The sequence below is a fragment of the Thamnophis sirtalis genome, unplaced genomic scaffold (assembly GCF_051295495.1).
Source record: "Thamnophis sirtalis isolate CommonGarterSnake01/CBP01778 unplaced genomic scaffold, rThaSir2_p1.2 scaffold_11, whole genome shotgun sequence".
NCBI classification, from domain to species: Eukaryota; Metazoa; Chordata; class Lepidosauria; order Squamata; family Natricidae; genus Thamnophis; species Thamnophis sirtalis.
This window is the reverse complement of record NW_028261391.1, coordinates 37,601,941-37,629,535: the sequence shown is the minus strand read 5'-3', so window position 1 is coordinate 37,629,535 and position 27,595 is coordinate 37,601,941. Positions and strand designations below refer to the sequence as shown.

At 35.7% G+C, this 27,595-nt stretch overlaps 1 protein-coding gene across 3 annotated transcripts in view; it reads left to right on the top strand.

Moving 5' to 3' along the window:
- UBXN7 (UBX domain protein 7) overlaps positions 1-22,577 on the top strand; it is a 32,796-nt gene extending 10,219 nt beyond the window's left edge. For all 3 annotated transcript variants that reach the window (XM_014073659.2, XM_014073584.2, XM_087725550.1), the window contains exons 5-11: positions 2,533-2,645; positions 11,751-11,897; positions 12,104-12,194; positions 13,157-13,284; positions 13,422-13,812; positions 16,752-16,831; positions 18,137-22,577. In XM_014073659.2, coding sequence (XP_013929134.1) covers positions 2,533-2,645; positions 11,751-11,897; positions 12,104-12,194; positions 13,157-13,284; positions 13,422-13,812; positions 16,752-16,831; positions 18,137-18,298 — 1,112 coding nt within the window. In that variant the 3' untranslated portion in view covers positions 18,299-22,577. The remainder of the gene's footprint in view (positions 1-2,532; positions 2,646-11,750; positions 11,898-12,103; positions 12,195-13,156; positions 13,285-13,421; positions 13,813-16,751; positions 16,832-18,136) is intronic.
- Positions 22,578-27,595: the final 5,018 nt, after the last annotated feature.

Genomic DNA, 27,595 nt, shown 5'->3' with positions numbered 1-27,595 from the left:
CACCTTTAACAGTATTTTTATTGTTTTGCTATTACTATTAAACAATTGAGAATGTAACTAAGTGATGGAAGGAATAGTAACTACATATTGGATAATTACAGCAAGTTCACAAATAATAATTAATAGTTATAGTAGGAAACATGCAGTCATAGTTATGGTATGGTATTATATAACCTGGAATTGATTGAATGCTAGTGCAACAGTAGACCTAATGGGAGAGGATATATGAAATATAAGGGAGCCATGGATATACAAAAGATCCACCCATCCATCCACACTAACTGAGAAATGGATAGTTACCCAGTGTTTCAACATAGTAATGAGAAGCTGCTCTCATAACTTGATGTAGATCAACTATATGTTACAACTCAGACTTAAGAAGAACTGGAAAAACAAATGGATGTGCAGTTGGATCATCACTGCCACTTCCCTCCATTATAGAGCATTAATCTAATAGGCATAAGATCACAGATAAAGTAACTATAGTCAACCCTTGAGACTGGTTACCAAGGTTCAGTGGAGAAGTACCATCAGTGCTAGAAGACTCCCTCACAACAATTTCTGTTATCACCATAACTCAAACCAATAAACTAGTATACAATTTACTACTGTAATCCTTGAGATACATGATTAAGGAGAATAAATGCCTGCATCTGTGGAAAATGAGATTAGAGGCATATTCAAGGCAATTTGGTGAGAGATTATTGATGGAAATACAAAAAGGTGTGAACATTATGGATAATATTCAGCCTGTAAAGCACTTCCATCCATCAAATGATTATGACCTTTAGAACAGGTTACAGTATTCCACATGATTGAAATTGATTATGTATTTTTCTGCTTTCTAGCATTTTTTGCCAATTTCCTGCTAATGACCACTGCAAAAAAGGTTAGGACTTCTTATCAGATTTCCAGTTCTAATTGCAGTCATATAATTCAGACTGATGAGATGGAACTGTCAGTGAATCACATAGCAAACAGAGACTAGCTCCAAGTACTTTAGTATCCTCCAGTCTCTTGGGAACTACAATGAGGAGGCAAGGAAGATAGCAGCATCCAAATACCACCAAAGGATTAGACAGGTCTTAAAGAGCCAGCTTACTGGAAAGAATAAGATCCACGCCATCTACATGCATGCCCTGCCAATATAGTAAATTGTCCAAAGGAGGATATGGAGACTGCTGATGTGAATACCCAGAAACTCTTCACAATGTTTCTACTCCCAAGTCCAATACCCAGGGAGTGTACACCATCTGGAAAAAGAGCAGGTGGGGTCTGGTGAATGTCAAAACCACTGCCCTGGATGAAACTCGGAGCATCTAGTAGAACATTACTAAGATGGCACCCAAAGATCAGCTGCTGAGAAAATAAGGCATCAGCAGCAGCAAACATGGGAGGAAGATCAAGGAGAGAAAGTACCATAGTAAGATAAGACCCTGCATAGGATATACTATAGACCAGGGCTGTCAAACTCACAACGTCATGGCGGCATCACCTGATGTAGTGGGACTTTTTTTTTCCTTTGGTAAACTGGGTGTGGGTGTGGCCAGCACATCTGGGCCGCGAGTTTGACAGACCTGCTATAGACAAATAGCTGAGGTGACAGATATTGGGTAATTCTACCAGTGGCTAGAAAGGGCTGAACTAAAGACAACAAAGGTGCTGATCACATAAGCACAAGAACAGGCACTAAGTACCAGTTCCGTAGAAGCAGTGGTATAGCAAACCAGACAGGACCTGAGATGCAGGTTATGTAGAAAGCTTTAGACATTTTTTTGACATATAGTAGCAGGGTATCAGATGCAAACAGAAACACTATATACTGTAATGCACAATCAAGTAGCTGGCATTGTATACAGGAACATCTGCACAGTGAATGGGCTAAACCATCCCAGTCCAGTCTGGATCTTATATAGGTATATGAAGAGGGGCCAGAATTAGAGGAAAGGAGTAAAAACTGGATACTATAGATATTTTCTATTTATATTTCACTTTTTAGAAATCAAGATTTAAATTACTATATATATATTTTTAAAAGCTGGTTGTTTATTAACATGATGCTTTGATATTAAAGGAAGGGAACAAATCAGTCTTTGCCATGAGACAAAAAAACTATAATTCTGTAATATTTAAATATTCTATGAGTATTTAAATCACAAATTTAGGATATCTATTACTGAAGATGATGATGATAGATAGATAGATAGATGATAGATAGATAGATAGATAGATAGATAGATAGATAGATAGATAGATAGATCACCAGCCAAAGGTGATGAACATATCTAATATTCCTGTCTTTTGTTTTCCACACAATTCTGTGAGTAGGTTGGCCTGAGAGAGAGTGACTGGCTGAGAGCCACATTTTCATACCCAAAATGTATAAACGTGATGGTTGTTACTAAAAAATATTTAGTACAAAACTGATTCAGCCTAATCACGTTAATACAGTCACATTGCATTTGATGAAAGTAACTGACTCTGCTCTTGTGAATATTTTGTCTTCTTTGTTTTTCTTTTGGGGCTCTACAGTTCGGCAGGAGCAAGAATTGAGAAATGGAGGAGCCATAGATAAGAAGCTCACTACCCTTGCAGATCTCTTCAGGCCGCCAATTGATTTGATGCATAAAGGAAGCTTTGATACAGTAGGTCATTTGGATGCATTGAATTTTGGATTGGCTTTGGTATAGATGTGTATGTGCATGTGTAAACACCCGTGTCATGATAATGTGTATAAATAATTCCAGCAACCTGCCTTTTTAGTAGTGCAGCATAAGAAGCTGCTTAACATCATTTGAGGAAGTAGCTTTTGATTATATCCATTAGTCCATTACTGTATTCCCTCATCAAGAAGTGTTCAAGTAGGAGTTAGTGATTAAAAATTGATTTAAATTAAATGATGATTTTTTAATGACAAGCTATATACATAAACCAAAGATTGGTCTTTTTCTATCTCTGAGTTTAAAAATCTATAATCAATCATTTCCTTAACATTTCCTATAATTCCTGTAAAAATAATTATAATTCAATACTATATTATTGTAGTTACTATATTGTTGTATTTTATACTAATATTATTTGAATTATAATTATAATTCAAAAATATACCACATAGTCTCTTTTACATTAAAAATTAAAATCTCTAGTATGATTGAGACAGATTTTTATGGAGATGGAGAAAAATACAACCAAACTAAACAGTAGTGGAGTAGAATAGCCAATAATCTGTATAATAATCAGTGTACTCAAAGTTAAGATAGGCATATAGAGCAATCCCCCTCTCCCATCTGGGTATGTCTGACCACATCTCTCTGCTACTGTGCAAAGTATATCCCCCTTAGGAAAAGGCTATGACCAGTCTTGAAAACTGTCAAAATCTGGCCGGAGGGAGCACTCTGCCAGTTGCAGGACTGCTTTGAGACTACCGAGTGGAGTATATTTGAATATTTGGAGCTGCAAGAATTCACTGAAACTATACTCTCATACATTAAAACATGCACAGACAATGTAACAGTGAATAAGCGCATCAGAGTTTACAGTAATCGCAAACTTGGGATGTCAGCAGTGGTACAATCACTTCTGAGAGCCCGAAACTCCACCTTCAAGGCAGGAAACAAAGACAAATACAATGAAGCCAGGGCAAACTTGAGAAGAGGCATTAAGGCAGCTAAACAGAAATACAAACAAAATTTTAACCAATTTTGTTGCATTTAAGTACAATGACTATAAAGATTATACTTATAAAACAGAACCTTGATTTTTTTATTGTTCATTGTTTACTATTTAGTAAACTTGGAACTGCAGATTTGGACTTTGCAAATTGAAGAAGATCAAGAGTTTGCTAAATTACTAATCTAAACTATTCCTTATGCTTCCTGGTGTTAATATATACTAAATGAACCTATTGCAGTGGTCCCCAACCCCCGGTCCGCGGACCGGTGCCGGGCCGTGGAGTACCTGGCACCGGGCCGCGCAGTGGCCGGGGGACGTGAACAGCTGCCCAAAGTTCCGCGTGCGCTGGTGGAATCCCCGGGCGCTGCTGGTACCGCGGCCACCGCCGCCCCCTGCGAAACCCAAGAGCAGCTCTTCTCCTGCGAGGCGGCTGGCTGAACAGCTGCCCAAAGGTCCGCGCGCGCGCTGGTGGAATCCCCGGGCGCTGCTGGTACCGCCTCCACCGCCGCTCCCTGCGAAACCCAAGAGCGGCTCTTCTCCTGCGAGGCGGCTGGCTGAACAGCTGCCACCGCCGCGCGCCTTCCTGCCTCAGCTGCTCCGTCGCTTCCAAGGAACGGCGTCAGCGGCGGCAGCTTTACTTCTGAGGCGCTGCACACTTCCCCAATAGTCGTCACAGCCCAGGTAAGAGAACGGGAACTTCCCGCCTGGCTTCCAGCCCGCACCGAAAGGGGGCCGTTGGGGTTTTTTGTGGAGCTCGGAAAGACGCGCGTCAGCTGTGCGCGTCCGCCTCCTGGGGGCCACTTTTGCCCAAGCGCCCGAGGCAGCCAACCCTGGTAAGCAGGTGGTGGTTAACTGGCGCCTTTACTGCAGGTTTTTCTGGAAGGGGCCACTGCCGCTGTCCGGAGGTGACCTTGAGCTGCTCACTCGCTCTATGTGGGGCTGGTGGGGCTGTGACGCTCGGAGGTGGCGCGTGTGGGAGTGAGAGGCGCGGGGACTGGCTTTCTCCGGACCGACTTTCTCTGGGGGGGGGGCGAAGGACCAGGCTGCAGCGCAAAGGCTCCTGGGCCGTGCGCAAAAGCTCCTGGGCCGTGCGCAAAGGCTCCAGGGAAGAGAGCCCCGCGTGCCCCTGCGCGCGCTCAGCGGGCCACGGTAAAATTATCAAAGGCTGACTGGTCCGCGGCGATAAAAAGGTTGGGGACCACTGACCTATTGAAAAAAATTAAAAACTCTTGGAGTAGAATTTACAAAAGCTCAGGACAGAAATACCTGATTTCCTATCCCCACCCCTTTGCAACAGTTTTCTGGTTGCATCAAGGGGGAAATGGAAATAAGTTTATCCAAAAGTAATACATTTTGTGCAGTATTTATATGTGAAAATAGTATCTGGCTTCTTTTTATATCTTTTATTTGCATTTGAAGTCCCTTTCAGAGTTATTTTTCCTCTCAAGACGCAGTGTACTATTTGCCTGTAAGCATATACTAAATCCAGAGCAGTTTTTTCCTCAATCTTTTTCAATGAGGTATTAGAAAAATCTAAATCTCTCTTACTACCTCTATTTACTTCTTTTTTTTCTAAGTAAATATCTATCTACATATGTATGTGTTTAGAGGCTCACATTCCTCAATTTACTATAGCTAACTCTGTTGTGCTTTGTTTAATTTAAATGTCTTTATTCTGCATTATCTCTAGTATTAATATTTTATCACCTTCTTAATTTCTAGTACCTTAAGTACCTTTTTTTGGTTTATATCATAACATTGAGTTTTAGTTTTAGTGCTATATTTTCAATCCATTTACTTTATAATTTGAATTTTCATAAAATGGAATTGACTATATATTTAACAAGCTTCTTTATTTATTTAATAAAATGTGGTCTTTAACAATTTTGTACTGTAGTTTACCATTAAACAAGTTAGATATAGTTAGAAAATATGCCTTTTTCTCCCCATACACGCATGCTTAGTCATCACTCTGTTCCATTCCATATTAAGAAACATTGTGGAAAGTGCAGAAAGAAAGTAGAAAGTAGTAAACAAAATAACAGGAATTAAGAAGGAGGAGCCATGTCGTGATGTTACAACATGCGGTCTCGATACTCTGACACTGCCGTTGACACTTTTGCTGCTGGAGAGTCTATTGAGATCTAAATTATCCTGTAGAGACAGTGATCTGGAAGACAAAGCCTTGCTGGTCTCAGGGATATCGCAAAATCCCTGATAGACCCAAGGGAAGTGCTTCAAGCCGGCGGTAAACAGGCAGCCCGTAGGCTGATGAAATCGGGATGCTCCGGAAGGAAGGAAGTGAAAAGAGAAAGTGAGTCCATCTGGTGAGGTATTTTTTCTCTCCTCTTAAAGTGAACGGATTGATTTTTTTTTTCTTCTGCTTCTTGTTGCTTTATTTTTTGACTTCTGGATTAAAACCTTCCTTTTTATTTTAACAATTTTTCCTACTACTTGTTATTAAACCACACTGAAAGAAATCTAAAGAACTTTGTTTCCTATAGAAGGTGAAAATTAACTGCCACTCGGAGGTCAGAAGCTGGGGTTTTTGAAACAACGTATCTTTCTTCTTATTTGACTTCACTAACTTTGCAGCTGAAGGGTTTGCAACTTGTTTACAGAAACTGATAAAGAACTAAGGGCACAAACTGTTTTCACAGGTGCCTCTGAGAATTATTTTGACAGGAAAAGAAAGAAAGGAAGGAAGGAAGGAAGGAAGGAAGGAAGGAAGGAAGGAAGGAGGGGGGAAACAGAACCCTTCCCCTTTGAAGAGCTTAAAAGAACTTGTGTTCAAGTCAATTTAAAATAAAAGTAAGAGAGGCCTGGAAGACTAGTGTGGCAGTCGCTATTAGTATTTTTTTTTTCTTTCTCTCTTCTGTTTTGGAAACGTGGATCAATACTTAGATGAGGAAACCTTAAAATTCCAAAATATCTTGGCTGGAATTCAAAATCTATTGGAAGGATATGGGAGAATTGAGAAGAAGTTGGAAAGACTAGTCTTCCTCACAGCAAAAGATGATGGGCTTGGAGTCCCAAAAATTAAAGGGGAGAATGAAGATATAGAAGATAAAGATAAGACAATCTATGAATTTATTAATGGAGCAAATGTGGGTGAAAATAGAAAGAAGGAATATGGAAAGGGAATTCGACGAATTGGAGCTCTACCCCAGATTCCAGGACACAGAAGAAAAATATACTAATGATGATAGAAGAGAATTTTTTTCAGAAACAAGATTGACAACCAAAGACAAGTTAACTCTAGTAGCAACTGGTGGGCAACGAGATTATCTGAGAGACCCTTCAAATAACAAAGTGCAGAGAGAAGCCTATAAAAACCCTACAAAGGAGATAAAAAGAAGATTGACTCCACAATTGGCAAGAGAGATAAGCTGTTTTGTTATTGGAAAGATACAGGTTGACAATGAAAGTTGATAATAAAAAAATAGTTTTTTATTATTGGTGATTAATAAGTAGGAATTTTGTAACTCTTAGATTGTTTTAGATTGTTATTAAATGTTTACTCGCTAACAATTAATTAACCATAAATAATAATAATGAAATGATAATGATACAGCGTAATGATATATACATGTATTGGCAATTTAGTAAAAGAAATTTGGATATAAATTGTAAATTGTGACTTGGGAAAAAGACCTATACATTTTATTAACAAATTTTTATTTAGATCTCTTTATAAAGGTGTAAAGTTTTTTTTGGGGGGGGGAGCTGATGAGAGGAGATGGGGCATAGTAAATTATTTTTAGCCAATTATAATAACAACAAGGAAATGTTAATGGACATTGTTTAACAATATATACATGCTACGGTATTGGCAAAAGTAACTTGGATATAAATCCTAAACAGTACGGAGAGAAGTCTATAAAAACCTTATAAAGGTGATAAAAAGAAGACTTACACCACAATTGGCAAGAGAGATAAGATTTTTTGTTACTGCAAAGATATAGGTTGATAATGAAAATTGATAATAAAAAATCAGTTGATTTTGGTGATTAATAAGTAGGAATTCTGTAACACTTGGATTTTTTAGATTGTTATCAAATGTTTATTCGCATTAACTATAATAACAATAAGGAAACGATAATGGATATAGCCTAATGATATATACATGTATAGTAATCTAACAAAAAAAATTGAATATAAATTGCAAATTGTGACTTGGGAAAAAGACCTATAAAATTTTATTAACAAAATTTTATTTAGATATTGTTATAAAGGTGTAAGGTTTTTTCTTTTGGGGGGGGGTCTGACGAGAGGAGATGGGACATAAATAGTAAACGATTTTTAGCCAATTATAATAACAAGGAAATGTTAATGGCCATTGTTTAACAATATATACATTCTATGGTATTGGCAAAACTAACTTGGATATAAATTTTAATCAGTGAGTTGGGCAAAAAAGGGGGAAGACTTAGAAACTTTATTAATTGACTTTTACTTAAAAGATGCTACAAAGGTATAATGTTATTGGAGGATTTTTTGAAATAGCTAATGAATGCCATGTGGTTGGGTCTTTAAATATGAATGATTTGAGATAAAAACATGTTCAAATAATTGTAGTCAAATGAGAATTGTGGTACATTGATAGTAAGATATACAAAGATTTTTGACTTAAAGTGTGTAATCTAATATGAACTATAAGTAATGACTGTGGAAGAAATGCACGAAAATTATCTGTAACCAATCGACACGCTTTCTACAAGATGTAATAAAGGATGATTCTTTTTTGTGTTTTTGTTCAATTAATATAAAATAAAAATTCAGACAATAATAATAAATAACAGGAATTAAGTGAAAAGGGAAGGAATTACTATATCTCCTTCTAATATTTATTGTTGCCAGCTATCCTAGCTTCCATATCTGTACACAGATTAATGGATTCCCTTTCAGTCTTCCCTCTCAAATCCTTTGCTCTTTCTTCATTATTGAAAAATAATATGTTACTGCATACTAGAAGTTGTATTTTTACAGACATTCCCTTCTCTAACAAAGCTTCTCACACAGGTAAACCATTATGATGGGTTTATTGTATGTTAGAGTTTTGAGAAGACAAATTGTGTCTTTGTAAGACTATAAAGATTTTGTGCCTTATAGTCTGGTTTAAATATTTATGAGCAGTCACTACACTGTTCAGTAGTCATTGCACTGTTCAGTATTAAGCTTTCAATAATTTTTTTCTGGGGTGGGGTGGAGTCAGGATTTTACGTTTGATCAATATATATGTTCATTATTGTTATTCTATATGCAATTAAAAGTTTAACTCATGTGGAAATGTAACTGTATAAGAGTTTTATTAAAAATACATCCATGGCACATAATTTAGTTTCTTTTAATCAATGTGAAAAAGTAGAATCTTCATTTACCTCTAACTTATATATTTTAATTAAGCTATAAACACCAGAGTGAAGATTTAACACAACTGACAGATTTGTGTTAAATTCTTCAATTGCTTCAGCATATTGATATTTGTTTATTATCGCTACTTATTTATTATGCCTTCTGTTTTTTCTAAAAAATATTTATCTTATTTGACCAATTTATACATAGTTTTATGAGTATAATAAAGCCAGATAAGTGAAACTATATAAATAATATTGCACTGCAGAAACAAGTTAGATAAAAAAAGGCATTTGTTTATTTAGTTTCCTTTTCTGGAGCACAAAATAGGACTATGCAACTTGCACAATCCCAGTAAAAGGTGCAGTTGCTTTAAGAGTTGGAGCCAGTACTATATTTGTTCCACTGCACATTCTGAAGCGTCTTCTCAGAATTATTTCCATAGCATGGGAGAACCCAATAAAATGTACATTGAATTCTCTGAATGCTACAGCTATTTCTGATAAACATAAAACATATTTTAGTTCCATTTTTACATCATGCTGATAACTTACTTCACTATAAATTTTATAAGCAAGGACAAAGATGCTTTTTCATAAGGCAATTGGACTTTCTTTATTTTTCCTTGAAGACATTTAGTTTTTCATCCAAGAAGTTTCTTCAATTTATAAGCAAGATTTGTTAGCGTGAATTCATATCAAATTCAAATACATTAAAAAAAGAATCAGCCATATTAAGCATGTTGAGAAAAAGTCAGCATCAGTAGGGAATCAGTGCATTTACTAAATCAACTTAAGTTTTATAATTTTAAGAGAAGTCATAAAAGTACAGATTATTTTAATTGGCATGTGCATTTTTTAGATTTTCTAGATTTTGTTATTGTTATATTATAGTAATACATTTACTATACATTTCATTTGTTTAACTAATGGAGAAGATCAAACCTTTTACTATTATGGTGTTGGTATACTCTAGTACTTGGTCAGTTGATTAACATCCTGGATCAATATGTTATATTGTAATCCTGATACAATTAACTGTTCTGAGGTAATTCTCTTAAAATATTTCTTCAGATGTTCAAGTGGTTTTTGGCATTTTAATTGTCGTAGCAATTATTAGTGCCTGGAAAAAAAAATTCTTAAGCTCCAATACAGAATAAAATTACTGAGAAGAAATATTTCCATTTTAATTCAAAAAAAGAGTTTATTAATATAATTTTAACCGCAGAATGATCATTTTTCTATCACCAAAAAATAAGAAAAATAAGATTACCAATTTACATAACAGAACCAACAGAAATTTAAATAATTACTAAAATTAAAATAAAAACACAGTAACTTTAATGCTGGTTTTTATTTAATTTATGGTATATCTTGCCATTTATAAATTCTATTTAAATGCTTAATTCGTTGTCAAAATTTATATTATACATTTTTCCACGAGTGAAAGAAAGGATCTCATTGGTGCTTGGGTCTTGCAAAAATATTACAGAATATAATTACAAAATGAAGTTGAACGGGAAGTTTACAAACAATTTATAATATTTACTTGTAAATTTTTCAAAAGCAATCATAAGATTATTATAAGATTATATACATTTTGTTCTTTCAATCAAAATGGCTATTCAAATTATCTTTTCCTCCAATAATAAATCAACCTAATTATATTTATTTGGCACTGAAATGTCTCCACTATAATATTGTTTTAGTGGTTGACCTGAGAAAGCTGTTTTGCTAATCCTAGTGAAAATTTTGTTCTATATTGCTTTATTTCAATATATATGAGTGCTTCTGTGTCCATTGTGTTGCTTATTCAGTGGCCAATGGATCAGACATTTCACTTTTTAAAAGTGAAATCTCATTTTCCAAGATGCAAAGTCAAAAAGGGGTACTCATGAATCTGTGTTTCTTTTCATAAATAATTAAACTCATGAGTAAATTTCCTTCAAGGAAATCCCACATATTTTTGTCCATTTAGGAAATATGACCATTCTAATTTTTGATACAGCACTCTTTTTTTCAACAGGTATGACAATTCAGCGATCAGAATTACATTCTTGATCAAACTCCTACATTAACTTGCAACCAACCAATCAGGCAATGCCAGCTTTGAGACTCAAACCAGTAAGATCTCTTCCTGCAACTTCAAACCTTGCCACGTCCCCCACTTGCAATCTGGTCAACAAAAAGTTCACCAATAAAACCACAATATAACATATATGAATGAATGATAAATTAGAGGAAATGAATAGTCGAACAACTGCAATCTGCAAACAAACTGCAAATCTATCAAGAATCTTAATCCTAATCTACCAAATTTTAACTGTTGAATCAGATAATCTGCTTTGTAATCAGATCAATGCAGCTCATTCCATATTTTCTTCTAAATGTTTTGTTCATTTATTTCCCTTTTCTCAGTCAGTTTTGAAATTAAAGTTGATTTTCCTAACTCGCTCTCTCTCTTTGGCATGTTAACACTCATCACTCTGAGATTACCAATGTGTAATCTTGATATGACAAGTTGACCTGCAGAGATTTCTAACCCTGCACGCTGCTTGTCATGCTTGTTTGTGTATTAAATTGTTGAGTCCTGATAGAACTTAACAAATGAAAAAGGATTTTATAAAAGCCTAGAACAATAAATAGAAGCCATCATTGCTGGCATTGTTACTTGAAAACTTTTCTTTTTTTGGCTAATGCTTTCAATGTTCTTTTTGTCTTCAGGCCAAGGAGTGTGGTCAAATGCAGAACAAGTGGCTCATGATTAATATTCAGAATGTGCAGGATTTTGCCTGTCAGTGTCTCAATCGTGATGTTTGGAGCAATGATGCTGTAAAAAATATTATCCGGGAACACTTCATTTTTTGGCAGGTATGAAGGCATTATTTTCAGTTTAGCTAAAAAATTAGAAACGGCCAATATTTATTTACTGTGGCCTTATTCATGTCACGTTTTATAGAACTACATTAATTAGTTACATTGTGCTTCAGTATCAGATTTTATTAACAAATGCTAAATTGCTTCAATATTCAAATGTTTTCAAGTATTTGAAACTAACCTTCTTGACTATTGTACAGGTATACCACGACAGTGAGGAAGGACAAAGATATATACAATTCTATAAATTGGGAGATTTCCCTTACGTTTCTATCCTGGACCCCAGGACAGGTAAGATGAAAAAATACTGATGGCATATTAACTCTGAATTATATTCTTATATAGCACAATAAACAATCTCATTGGTTTAACAAGGGAAGTACTATAGTTTTCATATATGCTGGAACTGGCTAATTAGCCATACTTCCAATCTCTATCAGATGAACTTGATCAAGTATAATAATAATTTAATGTTCACATTTGTTTTGCCTATGTTATTTTAAATCTATTTTAGTATAGTTGGCAATTGTGATTCTTAGGATTAAGAACTTCAGGTTAGCCATCTGTTCTGACCCCCCTTGTTCCACACCAAAGCACACTCTGAGCCAGAGATAAATTACAGCATTTACTTAACAGACAAACAGGTTCTTGGCAGCAACCCAGCACAGACAAGCTTGGGCAGCAATAAACACAGATAAGGCTTGGCAGCAATCCAGCCTGCCAAGCTCATACAAAGTTCTCTGACATTCGATTCTGTGTTGACTTCTGCAAAGAGGGGTGTGTGCACAAGTAGCCTTTTTATAGTCTGGAGAGGAGCCTAATGACCACCAGCTGAGTGCAATTACCTCCTGTAATTGCGTAAATGTTCCTGACGCCTAGTAGCTCTTTGATGCCGTGCATCCAGGAACAACTCACTACTGCCTTCCGACTCACTCTCCCTTGTCTCCTCCCCACTGGTCCAAGCTCAGGTGTCTCCTGATGGCCAATCAGCCTCTCTGTGCCCTGCTCGGAGTCGGAACCCTGTCCAGGGTCCTCCACATCCTCCAGAGCCGATTCACAGGGCCCTCGCTGTCGGAGTCTGGTGGTAGCTCCAACGGCTCCTGCTGGGCCACAATAGCCATCCATTTCTTCTGACTTGTTCACAATGCTTATTGCCTCTACAGAATCATTAAAAATTTAAAATAACATCTGTATTGATATTGATGATCTAAGATTTCAATTACTGAAGTACAATTTATTGTTATTTTTAACAGGGCAGAAACTAGTGGAATGGCATCAATTAGATGTAACTTCTTTTTTGGACCAAGTGACTTCATTTCTAGGTGAACACGGACAACTGGATGGACATTCCACCAGCCCTCCCCAGAAACGTACTCGCTCAGTAAGTATAATGACAAAAATGGCATATTTTTTATTCTTAATAAGAAATAAAAGTATTGGAGCCTTTCTTTTCCCCTCTCACCTTCTCAAAATATGTGTTTTAGTAACATCCTTTTCTTTTGTGTTATGGTTGATTAGGAGAGCTTAATTGATGCAAGTGAAGATAGCCAGTTGGAAGCTGCAATCAGGGCATCATTACAGGAAACACATTTTGACTCTGAACAAATAAAGCAGGATAGCAGATCAGATGAAGAATCCGAATCGGAGCTTTTCTCTGGAAGTGAGGAGTTTATTTCTGTTTGTGGTTCTGATGATGATGAGCCAGAAAGTTCTGCCAAATCTAGAAAATCTCCGCACAAGGATTTGGGTTGTAGAAAAGAGGAAGGCAGAAAACCTCAACCTGAACCAACATCAAGAACTGAACCTGAGATGATAATAAACCACAGAGGACTATCATCTGTAGATTCAGGAGTGCTAGAAGAAACTGAAACTAAGCTAGATGACTTACAAAAAGAGCTAAGCGTGAATGGTAAGTATGGTTCCTGTCATTTAGACAACTTCACAGCTTTACAAAAGTCTCATCAAGAATTCGTTACCAAAAGAGTATTTCTTTCTTTCGGCTGCATTTAATAAATTGAATGAACCGAAGTAGTAAAAAAGTATAAATCTGGCTAAACAGTTCATAATCTACATGAGGGATTAAAATTTTGTTGTATTGTGGAAGTTGGTAAACTAGAACTTCCAGCATCTTCTCAAATGGAACTAGTTGGATCTGCTGGGAATATGTATTGTACAATCAAATCATTATACATCTTGATTAGTATAATAATTTGATAAAAGTGTTGTGCATGCTAAAATGTATAATTTTATGTGACTCTGTCTACAACATTGCCATGAATCACTGTTCAGCTGAAGGATTTTTTTATAGGGGATAGGGTTTTTATTTTATTTCCATAACTTTATATAATTGTTTCTTTGTCAGGAGACTATTATGTTACCCCCCCCCCCAAAAAAAAATCAACCATAATACACTTATCAACCATAGTACATTGTTAAATTATTGGAAGGATATATTGTGTATTATGAAGCTAATGAAGATGTGCTTTTCTTCCAAGCTTTGGAAAGAGTGATAGTTGAGTCCGTTTTAGATGGCATATTTGTTCATGTATTACTTTAGGCAGTTCATGAATTCTTTTCTGATATTTTTTTTAGTTTCTAAATTGTAACTTTCTGTCCTCCCAGGTTAAGAGTCAGGTGGCCTCTAAATTTCACTAAATAAATAAAAGTTTTTTGATTGGTAGTAAGCTGGGGGGGGGGGCACAGAGAGAAGTCTGCACTTAGGAGCTCAATGTTTGTGCCACATTTGTCTTTCTACCTAAAAATAATGAGATATATGTTTACAGCAAATAAAGCTTATAGCAGTCCTTGAAGAAGAAGAAAACACTCTTAGCATATTCACGGAACTATTGTGAAAGAGCTATATTTCATCTAATGAGAAAGAATTTAGGTTTCCTTTTAAAACATGGAAGCAGTATCATTTAAAATAACTGTGGAAATAATTCTTAAGGAAGACAGTCAAATGGAGGAAGAAGCCCAGTGTATGGAAATAATCATAAGCAAGTGATGTAGAAGATGTTAAAACTCACTTTTCACGTTCTTAAAGATAAAACAAACTCTGAACATTGAGGGGAAGAATAAGAGACACTTCATATTGGTAGATAGGATAGTAGTTCCTTAAAGGAAGAAAGAATGTGGTTGTGTCTCATTAGAAAACAAAAAGAAGAATCAGAATAATTAAGCATCAAAACAAATACATGCTAGTTATAGCCATTGACTTGCCAAGTGAATGGCAAGCCATAAAGGATATGACAGCAAATCCCAAGGATTAGAAGTTTCACTGACAGTGATCTCTTCCTGCTAATATATGTGATAACAAATCATATTATAAAAATTGCTACAATCATATAAACTTGAATCAAAATATTGTGCACATCACAAGAAACATACATTTGGTTGAAATATTGTGAGCTTGATTATAGAGCTGTGGTGGCGCAGTGGTTAGAATTCTGTTGACTGCCGATTGCCAGCAGTTTGGCAGCTCAAATCCCATCAGACTTAAGGTGGACTCAACCTTCCATTTGAGTAAAATGACCCAGATTGTGGGGGCAATATGCTGATATTTGTAAACCGCTTAAAGGGTGCTGTAAAATGCTATTGCTACAGTGAGGCTTAAATTTAATTTTATGGAGAGTAGAAATGAAAATCCTGTGTGCCTTTTAACCAATTGATACAAATCAGAACAATGGTTCATAAAGATCATGGCGTTCATTGTCAATATTCTCTCAGTATGAAAAAGAACAATAAGTTGTTGAGTTTTTAGTGAGCTCAAAATAGGCATACTAAACTGGAATACAATAATTGAAGGGTAAAAAAATACATTTCTGCTTAAAACAGGAAGTAGAAAAGCAGGAAAATAAATAAAAATGATATATTATAAGAGCCAAGGTGGCACAGTTAGAGTGCAGTGCTGCAGGCTACTTCAGCTGACTGCTAGCTTCAGTTTGCAGTTCAAATCTCACCAGCTCAAGGTTGACTCAGCCTTCCATCCTTCCAAGGTGGGTAAAATGAGGACCCAGACTCTGACTCTGTAAACCGCTTAGAGAGGGCTGTAAAGCACTGTGAAGTAGTATATAAGTCTAAGTGCTATTGCTATACTCTTGGTCTTTTAATACTGCCTCACTACTCTTCCGGCTTTCCGTAAAGCTACCAAGACCTGGCTGTTCCGGCAGGCCTGGGGCTGTTGATTAGCATCAACCCCCACTTTAAGTAGTATGTATGTTGTGTAATTTTAAACAATTGTATTTCTATTTTAATTTCTATTTTAATTTTTATATATTCCCTTGTTTGTCTGTAAGCCGCCCAGAGTCCCTAGGGAGTGGGCAGCATACAAATGTCAATAAACTTCCAAACTTCCAAACTGCCTGTGCAATCAAGGGGAAAACATGCATGACGCCTTTCAAAGCAAGAATCTGTAGTGATGGGAGAGTTTAATTGTATCAACATCTGTTGAGAGACAAATAGAGCTTCATGCATGTGCCCGAGTGCTCGCTGCTCATGCAAATGGAGTTGCATGTGCAAGCGTGTGCACCTGTCACTTGCGCAGCCTGGTTCTGAACCGTCTGCAGTCCAGTACCAGGCCATGGCCCAGGGATTGGGAACCTCTGTTTTAATAAGACAAAAAGTATTTTCCAGTTTATTATTTAGGATTGTTTTTTATTATACAATAATCTTTCCAGGTTTCAGGACTGATCACTAATCACCCCCCTAACATTTTGGAAATAATTTTTTAACTTTAAACCTTTCGTGTTAAACCTACTAAATCTTATTATATGGTGGTGGTTTCATTATCAAAATAATAAATGCAAAAACTAAATGCAGTTGTATTTGGCATTTAACTTTTTTTACCAGGACCAAAAGCACAACTAATGCTAAGATATCCAGATGGGAAGAGGGAACAGATTTCATTACCCGAACAAGCTAAGCTTCTGGTATGTAGAAATAATTAAAACTTCAAGCTAAATCTAATTCTTGTTTTAGTACTTACCATTTCTTACCTTTGTGTATATGTATGCTTTAGTTTATTAAGCTCTAATTTTAATGAATCTAACTATATATGGGAACTATGATTGTATTTCAAGATTTGCTGTGTTTGGATGTTACCTTGTATTCTTGTTTATTCTATATAATATTAAAAATGAAAATAAAATTCAATTTTTTAAAAATGCAAAAAAAAAAAAGACTATAAATAGTGCCCTACTAGATCAGATTCTGGCCCATCTAATCTAGCAGTCTGTTCTCACAGTGGAAAACCAACTTGCACAACGAAGCGCAGCCATTGGAGGCAGTTACACTGTCCTTAAGACTTCCATGAATTGGCCCAACCCCTACCAAGCTGATAGCCAGTATCATATCTTGCAAAAATAAAATTACCTCCATGCATGGACTATTTTGCATTTCTATTCAACAGCAAAATACCAAAGTGATGTTTACTTTTTTTAAAACAACAATGAAAACAGGTATATTAAGCTTCCCATTTTGGGTTGTAAGTGTCTCACAGAATCCCTATGTTAACCCAAAACTTCAACCATGTCCTTCCACTTGTATTTCTTCTGCCATCTGTCGTTGTCCGTCCCCCCGCCAGCCGCCACCAGTAGCCCACCTCAAAATTAGAAAGTAAAACTGCAGAGCTTGCTGCAGAAAGATTGCTCAATCACATTCCTGGATAAGAAGTATTACAGGAATCTATGAAGGAAAGATGAACAATATATAAAACATGCTTTTCTTATATGAACTTCTATGGGCAGTTGATGAAACTTCTTTATATTTGTTGCTTTTGTAATCAGTCAAGGGATAGAAAGTTTTTTTTTAATGTGTAATTTAGTTTGTATCTCTCAGACTGCTTTATCCAGTGCCTTTTACATGTTGTACATAGATTCCCAAACTATAAATTCTATTTACTAAAAATGGTTATAGAATAGAACTGTAGGGATTCAATTACTGATGTGCTGATTCACCAAAGTCTTCTGAAAACCAGCCTAAATATATCATTTGGTATTTCAAACAAAGAATCAACAAACAATTGTATACAAACAACATTATAAACAATAGTTTTTCTATTACTTAATTGAACGCTCTTCAGATCTTTCCCAATTTCTTTAACTTCAAATGCCTGTAGTATACAAATAGTTTATGTTGATATATCCTCCAGTAACAAATACTATATTGTTTTAATACCACATTATGTGTTGTCTTGTGTTCTATAATCAAAATAATTCTTCCCCCTTTCTATGCAGGCTCTTATCAGACATGTACAGTCAAAAGGCTACCCTAATGAACGTTTTGAACTCCTCACCAACTTTCCCCGGAGGAAACTTTCCCATTTGGACTATAACATCACATTGCAGGAAGCGGGTCTTTGTCCACAAGAAACTGTATTTGTTCAGGAAAGGAATTAATTTTCCCCCTTGTCATCTCTACCTACCGTACTAACTCAGTACATATGCAGAATTGAAAGCAGGCAGCCATTTCTCTCCCATTCTTTATGCGATTCTTAACAAGTGAATGAAGTGAATTTGGCAGGAAAAGTTCATTGATGCTGGAAGAAGGCTTATGTGTTCAGTAGGTTGTTGCTGTTTCAAAATAAAGTTGCCTGTACATCCAGCATGCTGCAGAAGAGAACACCGAGAGCAAGAATAATTTTCTTCCCCTAAGAAAAAAATACTTTTCTTTAATACATTCATTTTTCAAAGATCATATAACCAGGCATTAAGGAATTCTTCAGACAGCCATGTCAATATGTGCGATCTGTCTACATGAAAGAGATTTGTTGTTTCCAATTGACATGTGCATTGTTTTCAGCATGTGTTCTTTTTCCTTGGGATCCACATGTTCTGAAATCAGAATGCTTCCTACCGTATAGTGCTGCTGGTTGCATGTAATAAATTGTCACACATTTATGGTGCACAGGCTTTTTAGGCAAGAAGCACAGGCTTTAACGACTGTGTGAAGAGATTCTGCGTTTTGGTTACAAGTCAAGAAAAACAAAACAAATGATGTGCTAGATTCATTGCCCAAGCAACCTTTCCTAAATCAGTGACCTTGCAAAAGGGGCTGTAGAATGTGGAACATGAAAGTGTCTATTTTAAATTGATTTGTATGTACTGCTTTTGTTAGAGAGGAATGTGGTAATAAAAAATAATAATAGATGTACTTAGTAGTATAAAGTTGCCTTGTGTAACCCAGAACTGCAGGCTGCTTCCTTTTCACAATTAAGATTATAAAGGGAGTTTATTTCTCTTTTTCCCCCAAAAAATGTTACCAGAAGTGAAACATTCATAGAGGTTGAATGTAAAACTTATAAAACCTCTTCTTAATGTTGTTTTCGTTCACTATTATGCCATTTGGATGTTTCTCCCATTGACATTTAGTGAATTTGTGCAGATTCTGGGCCCCAAGCAAGCATCTGTTTTTCAGAAATTTTGAAATATTTTTGAGTAACAATCGAATTTAATTAAGTTAATAAAATTTAATTAAAGTACAAACCAGTAAACATGGTTTCCCAACAATAAATACGATTTGAAAAAAATAAGAAATAGTTGCTTGCCATCATTTGTTCTAAATGTCCCAAAAATTATAGATGTGCTCCAGATTTTATACAATGGCAACTGATCCAATGGATGATTTGGATGGTAATATTTGGCATTTAACTATAGTAGCACGGGTTGTATTGACATTACATTTGATTAATCCATGTATGTGAACTTAAGAATTAAAGATACTTATATTACATTGTCACCAAAGCAGTAGGCGTGAGCTTAAGTGGACTCCAGAGGATGGTAGAGGACAGGAAGGCCTGGAGGAATGTTGCCCATGGGATCGCGATGGGTCAGACACAACTTCACAACTAACAACAACATACTGCACTGTAGAATGAAAACATTTCCTTACTTACTTTTTTCCTGTGCAGGTACTAATAACAAATATAAGACAAATGTAGCATGAATTAATCAGTGTTTTATACATAGGTCACAATTGCTTTTATGTTCAAAACCGTGCAACTATTACATTCCTAAATTAATGGAGACCTAGCAATATGCTCAGTAATGGATCTAGCTTTAAATATGAAATGTTTTTGAAAATTGATGCCTACAAAAATTTAAGTCATAGGTAAAAAGAACAGTGAAGGTTGATGCTGTAGGTAGTATTCTGTTAAAATTTATCTAAACGTTTGTATCAAATGCTATTATTGCTCTACCTTTTTTAAAAAACAATCTTTCATCCTTTATTTTGCCTTCAATTTTGTTGTGACCTTTCCTGCCTTACCTTTCAGAAATATTTTAAAGTTCTTGGTCTGCTCCAAAAAGCTGCTCCTATCTGTGTATGAGTTATGTGATGTTTCAGCCAAATAACTTGTTTACACATACAATTTATCATATGGAAAACTGGAAATGTTTGTAAAAGTTCCATATGCTTGGATAGGCCCGGGTGTCAGTAGTTACCCTGCAAATGTTCAGAACAAGAGCTGCATTTTCTGCCATATTTAAAGAAAATCTTTAAAAGTCTACAGTACAATCCTTACTTTAATCAGATTGCTAAACTCATTAGCAATTTATAAACTATTGGAAGAATGGCAGTGGTAATGTCTATAAATCATTAAGCTGTATTTTTTAAATCTCTCAATTCAAATATAATTGTTTTCCTTGTTCAGTAGTTTATACCAATTTAGCCTGATCCCCATCCCACCCCATATCCATGTAGGTATTATATCAGGGACTCGTATTCAAACTTTTGTTCCCTGCTGCTGAGCATAAGGATGTAACAGTATTTATGCCAGTTGAGCTTTTCTGGAGAAGAATTTCCACAGTTACTACAAAAAAGAGACACCTTGTGATTTACCTTCTCCTGCACCTAATCATAAACATATGAATCACGTTGTTTTAGTCTTATTTTATTATAGCAGCATAAGTAGATCAGGTCTTTTCTCAGAATTCTTGCACTTAATGCTGGCATTGCCTTAATGGAAAGTACTTTCATTCATATTTGGAGCAGCTCTCAAAATTCCCTGAAATTGTACCAGCAAGTTTTGGTAGCACATTGATGATCATTAGAAGTCAGATTTCATACCTGCTGTTGCCCACGAGACAAACAGAATGTTGCATAAGCTTAATACCAGGCAAGGATGTAGCCTAGAAATTGCAACCTGCCCACTTGTGTGATTTGCTGTTTTTGCCTTGCTTTGCCAATTGTAGACTTTAGCCAGCCATAACTTCCCCTGAATATGAACCCTGACTTCTGCCCGAATATCCTATAATATAACCCACAAGTTTTCTGCCCTAGTAACTGCTGAGTAGATTATACTAGAGATTAGGTGAGGAACAAACCTATTTGTGCATGTCTAACAGTTCCCTTAACAAAATCTGTAAAAAGTGGAAATGGCATGTTTGGAGTGGAGTTGATTCAAGCACAGAAACCAGGATAACTGCAAACATTTTCATTTAGTCAACATTTAGTTAATTTTTTATTTAGTTAACTTTATCTTACATATCTTCCATTTATTGGTTTTTATTTTTATCCTTAAAATAGTCTGGAAGTTAAATCATGGCAACTGGGCTTCTTTTTGGTTTGAAACCTTTCGCTGCTTATCTAAGTAGCTTCTTCAGTCTGAAGAAAAATAATTTAGCAGAATATCCTTAAAACAGTTTAGCAGAGTAGCTGAAGGCCTTATGAATGGTGGTTCTTAAATACTCTGAGAAGGAAAGAACTGTAGAAAGTGTCTTCCAAGCGGGAAAGCAGCACATAAATCCTAGGAACAAAATTATTATAATTGGATAATTTAAAAATTATTGTTACTAGCATTTTTACAGGTTTTTGTTTTAAAGATTACTGTTCAAGGAATATGGATATGTATTATGTAAAAGATGTTGTGAATCCATGCCTGATTCTAGATTGTCCCCTTTTGTCTCTAGACCTAAACATCATTCCATCTTAGGTAAAATAATTTCTTTACTGTTTTTCTAAAAAAAAAAAAAAAAACAATTTTAGCAAACACAAATAGAACCCACTGGGGGTTCTAGAGTTTCAATCCTATTTGTTTCCCTATTAAAGCAGATTAGTGGTTACAGAGAACTTTGAAAGCATCTTGTCCACACACAGAACTAAATGAAAACGCATTCCTAGCAGTTGGAGTTTAGGGTGTAATTAAACAACAATGATGTTTGATATAATTGACAAGCCTGTCATCTGCAGAATCATTTGAGATAAGCTCTTCATTATCATTGTTTCACTTTTAAATATGTGACATTGCTGCAGGTGTAATATTAGAAGATGAATTCAAAAGGCTTTCCAAAGTCTTAAAATGAAAATATATCTTTGGAGAAATTGAGATTTTAATAATATCAATATTTAACTTTGGATGGTGTAATTTGGATTCTGATAAAATTATGGTTCCTTCAAAACATTAACTTTTTACAGTTGAATTGCTAGCTTTATATTGTTATAGCTTGAGCTATGTAAAACTGTTGTCTACCCTTTTACCAGTGATAGAAGCCATTTCTTTTAATTATGATATAATTTTAAAATGAGTGGGGGAAGAGATTTCACTTGCTGTGATGAGAATGATCAAACTCAAGGCAACCTCTGATCTATATGTACAACTGCTGCATTTTTATAAATATGTGTAAATGTCCTTCCTAATGTAATATTTTGATCCTGAAAATAAAACAGACATTTTCACTAGTTTTTAGTCTGTTTGGTGTGTGTGGAATGGGGGAGAGGGAAGGAAGGAAGGAAAACTTTTTGGAGTGGAGAGGTTTGTTGAAAATAAAATCAAGCTATTACACAAAATCTTCTACACATTAGATTAAGGAATAGTTGTGATTTCAGCACAAAGTATTTCTTAATCAGATGCTAGTGAGTATATAAATATATAATTAGTAAGTGCACTATGCCAAATAAATATTGTATGATTGTATTCACTTGGTTACTTTTAGATATAAAAAACTTAAAATCTATGTAGCATAAGCACTTCACTTATGCTAATTCATAATTGTCCAGAATTAGAAAAAAAGCTATTTTGAAAGCATATAGTTCAGCTTCTGTAATTCTTGATAGGATTATATTTACAGTAGTATCTTCCCTATTAACAAAATTTAGTAAAATTCTTTTTAAAGGAGATGTAAGAGCACTTTCCATGTAAAAATTACTAATCACCCACCCAAAGTATGGTATTTTTTTTTACAAAACATCTGTTCTCGGTATGTTGAATGTTGCTATAATAATGGCTCTTCTGTGTCACAAACCACTAAAATCAAACTATGAAACACCTAATGTATCTTAGCCTTCTCTTTTAATCCTTTGGCACAGGTGTATTACTACAAAAGTAAAAATTGGACTCAGAAGGGTAATTTCTCTTCGTTGTGCCATACTTAGGAAAATGGTATATAATAAATAGGCCAATCCAAAATTGAACCTGTTACGTATCATTCATCATTTTTGAAAGTTAAAGGTTTTCAGATTTTCCTGTCATATAAGCTTCAAATTTGATAGTGAGATTTGAAGAGTCACCATGATGAACACTAAAACTGTAACAAAGCACTGATTCAAAGACTAACTATAATTGTCATTCTTGTGCAATATTTACAAGATTTATCACGTCAGCAGATTGTGTGAAGAACACCAACTAGTTACCACCCACTACTGTTCCGGAAACAACTATTTATATAATTTTCTGGTCATATCAAATCAATTGCTCATATTTTAAGTAGCTTCCACATTCCCAGCCACTGGGAAATATTGTCACTGAAGTCTTTGATTGAGGACTCTTGGAAGATTAATGACCATGGATGGGGCAGAGTGGACTAAAGTTTTTGTGTGTGTGCAAAAATGGAAGCTATAAATTTATTAAACAAAAACAGGAGTTATATCAGATGAACATATCATTAGTAAGAAATATGTAATTGGTTTTACTACATGTAAGAAAGTCCTTAAATATATTCTTAATACAAATCTTGCTTGTGAAGTCTATTTTAATAATAGATTGCATAAGCCTTTAACAATGTAATTAACCAAGAAAAGCAGGGTATAAATTGAAACAATAAATGTACACATATTTATATATTTCAAATGAATATACAAATATCTAAGTAATTAACATAAATTTTAGCCCATATTAAAGCAAATATGAAAACTTCAGTTGTGTTTTAATTATGCAAATGCTTGAATAATTTTTGCTTTTAATTTAAATTGGAAATAACTTAAATCTATTATGACAATCTGTAACCTAATTATATACAATCTTGTATAGTTAGGTCATCCATACATGAGTGGCAAAAAGCTAGATGGCCATGAAATGGCAATAAATAAAAGACTTATCTATTTATTTTTACTACCATTTAGCGGTCTTCCTCCAATGAGCCAGTTTGGTACAGTGGTTAAGGAATCAAGTTAGTTCAATCCATCTTGAACACAAAGCCAGTTGGGTGACCTTGGGCCACTCTCAGTCCGAAGAAGCAGGGAATGGCAAATCACTTTAGAAAATCCTTGTCAAGAAAACATCAGGGACTAGTGCAAGCATTTGCCAGGAGTCAAAAATTTAAAAAGAAAAGATGGTTATCCAGCTTTTTACAGCCCAAATATAAAATGTCCTTTTCACTCAGCTGAAGTTGTTTTGCCTATGTCAATGACTCTTAAACTGTTTGACTCAATTCCCCTCTTTTCCAGTCTTAAATAAAGTCATTACTCCTACAAACAAAACAAACTTTTTCTCACAAGGCTCTTGACAGCAATAGTCTGAACCGTGACTCAGAGCCAAGCAATTCCAAATTGCTCCGTTACCCCCAGGAGATACCCAATTACCTACTTGGGGGAATTACCCCCAGTTTAAGAACTGCTGCAGTGCATTGGTTAAATAATGCAGTATATTGTCATTTGTGGTTACAATTAAATAGTGCACACTGAACAGTACAATATGTTTTATATTGCACGTTTTATTAAATCCTATATCCATGATGGTAAACCTAAGATATGTGTGCCACAGGTGGCATGCAGAGCCTTCTCTGAAGGCACCTGAGCCATCGCCCCAGCTCAGCTGCACCGCGCATGCAGTTTCCTGCTGGCCATCTGATTTTCACATCTCTGTCATGTATATGTGGGGGCAGGGACGCATGTAGAAGACATGCATGCATGTGGGGGGGGCGCACCCCCCCCCCATGGACTGATTTTGGTCCCTGGAGACTGCAGGGAGGCCTACTAGGTCCAAAACAGGGCACGGGGGGGGGTGTCATGTGTGCATGTGCAGGGTGCAGGTTATGCAGGGGCGGGGTGTCACGACACATTGCTTATATGTTGCCATTTTATTTTCAAGGAAACAGCTGATCTGAGTCAACCTTGGGTAAAGCGATGAAATTAAGACAATTGCAACATTTTCCAATTTTATTAACATCAAGCTTCCTCTTCCTGATGTTGAAATACATACACTGTGTGTGAGAATGGGTGGGTTGAAACCTTTGCAGGAATATCAGCTATATTAAGATATTTGCTGTGAGTGCAAATATGTGCATAGATCCAGATGCATAATTTTTGGGCTAAAAAGCATCCCCACAACTGAAACAAAGGATACCTTTAAAGATAGGACTATCCTCTGTAAGGTGAAAAACAATCATCTTTTGTTAGCTACAATTTTATTTTTCAAATTCATATTGGGAGGTAGCTTATAATTAGTATTATATAAATCCAGAAAATTGCATAAAATATACCATGGATTAGTTAAATTGGTTGTAAAAGGGCAGTTTCTGAGTCAGGCTATTGATAGGTCTGAAGAGTGGAGTCAAGCGTAGGAGAGATTCCAAGTCTGCCCTACTATTTCTCATGATAAATTATTAATAAAAATAAAGAATTCACAGTGAATTCTTTTTATACCTTTTAGCCCAGGAATAATCTCTAATTAGTTCATATAATCTTACTCCCAGGTACAATACACAAAATTGTAACCTTTGCCTTTGTGAGAAAGCCACTGTCATGATCAGGTAGGCCTCCCTCAATAAAAGCTGATAGTCTTAAGTATTATTAGATGGTATCAGTCTCTTTATAATTTAATTGCAACAGAATGATATGGCTACGATAATTCAGCAATTATATTTTTAAGTATGTGGTGTGTTACAAGAGTATTGCATATGAGTTCCTATACATATGCCAGTTCCTCACACAAGCTTTAAACTTTATTACTCATTTCCGACCAAGGATTTTTTTTCTCCTAAAATTACATTAAGTTTCCATAGTGGGGAGATACAGCATGTGATTGATGTGTAAAAATTGGGAAGTTCAAACCTAACCATCTAGGGATAAAGAAAAACAGGGCACGGATGCTTTCCTGTATTCTGAAGGCTATAAATAGTCATCAATTTTTGATGCCTTGTCTAGAAAAACTTCTATCACCTCTACTCATACTGGCAGCAACCATTGGTGGGAAGAAGCTCTAAGTAGCCCTACAACTCCTTTCATCTGCATTCAGTTTATCAAAAGTAAGTAGAACACTTCTGAAGAAGGAATTTTCAAAGTTCTGATTAATTTGTTTGGGGGGGGAGAGGAAATCAAAAACCTTCTACATAGAAAACCTAACTGTGGTTTGCTTTGTCATTTCCCTTCCTAATGGGGTTCAAGACTTTTCTAGGTGAATTCAAAATACTGTAATTTTGTGCTTCATTGCTATGCAGGAAACAGACTTTATTCCCAAGCACTGCACTTTGACAGGGGAATACAGGGCTATTTGGAGTATTGAAATATTATTTTTATCCCTTTAAATAATATTTAAAAGCATAAAAGACTGGTAACAAGTTAAGGCATTGTAGAAAGCAATGCCATTCTATAAAGAACTTGCTGGTCCATTTCAAGGTAACTGAGCAAAATCAAAGAAACTGTTTACAATAAAGACCAAAGGCTTACATATTATGGTTAGCTATAGATGCTGCTTCTATGGATGTTGTGGCTAACCATCAATATTTTCCTACAAGTTGTGATGGAGAATACCTGCCCCAGTGATCTTTTATACATGAGAACCACATGAGGGCTCCATTGCGAGAGAATGTGAACAGGAGGATGGGAATTTGTTTGGTTGTCCCCAAAAGTGCTTTTTCAACTGGACTTTGTTTTTCCTTGAAGACATTTCACTTCTCATCCAAGAAGCTTCTTCAGTTATGGTGGAGGATGGAAGAATTTATATTCCTTGCAGTCATTTGGTTGTTAGCACTCATTCTAAGAATCCTTGAGGCCACTTGGAGGTTTATCTATGCCCTCAGGTTTAAAGTGTGAAAACGTGTGTGAAGCCTTCTTGGAATTGCTGAAAGGACTGTGTTGTAAACAGACGATAGGTACTAAATATACGACACCACCTATCTCCTGTTTACAATACAGTCCTTTCAATTGATATTTTCAATGTACAAATGATCTGGTGCTAAGCAAGCTTCAAAGGAACTTAGACAAGGTGCTCTGTATAGGGGCAAAAAGTTGCTTCCTTCTGGTATAAACCAGTGCAAGCAGAACATGTTAGGAAGCTTGAGTGCTGCCAGTAACTAGATCCGTAACGGTTTGGTAGGTGCAATTTAGATCAGAAATGTATCATAGACTAGCAGCATCTTGAATTATCACTGTCTTTACCCTCAGTTAGCATGCTTACTACTCCAGGATTCAATCTCTTGAGGACAAGGAAGGACGTTATTTTTTCCCTCTATTTCATTTCCCCCCCAGGAATCTCTTCTGCA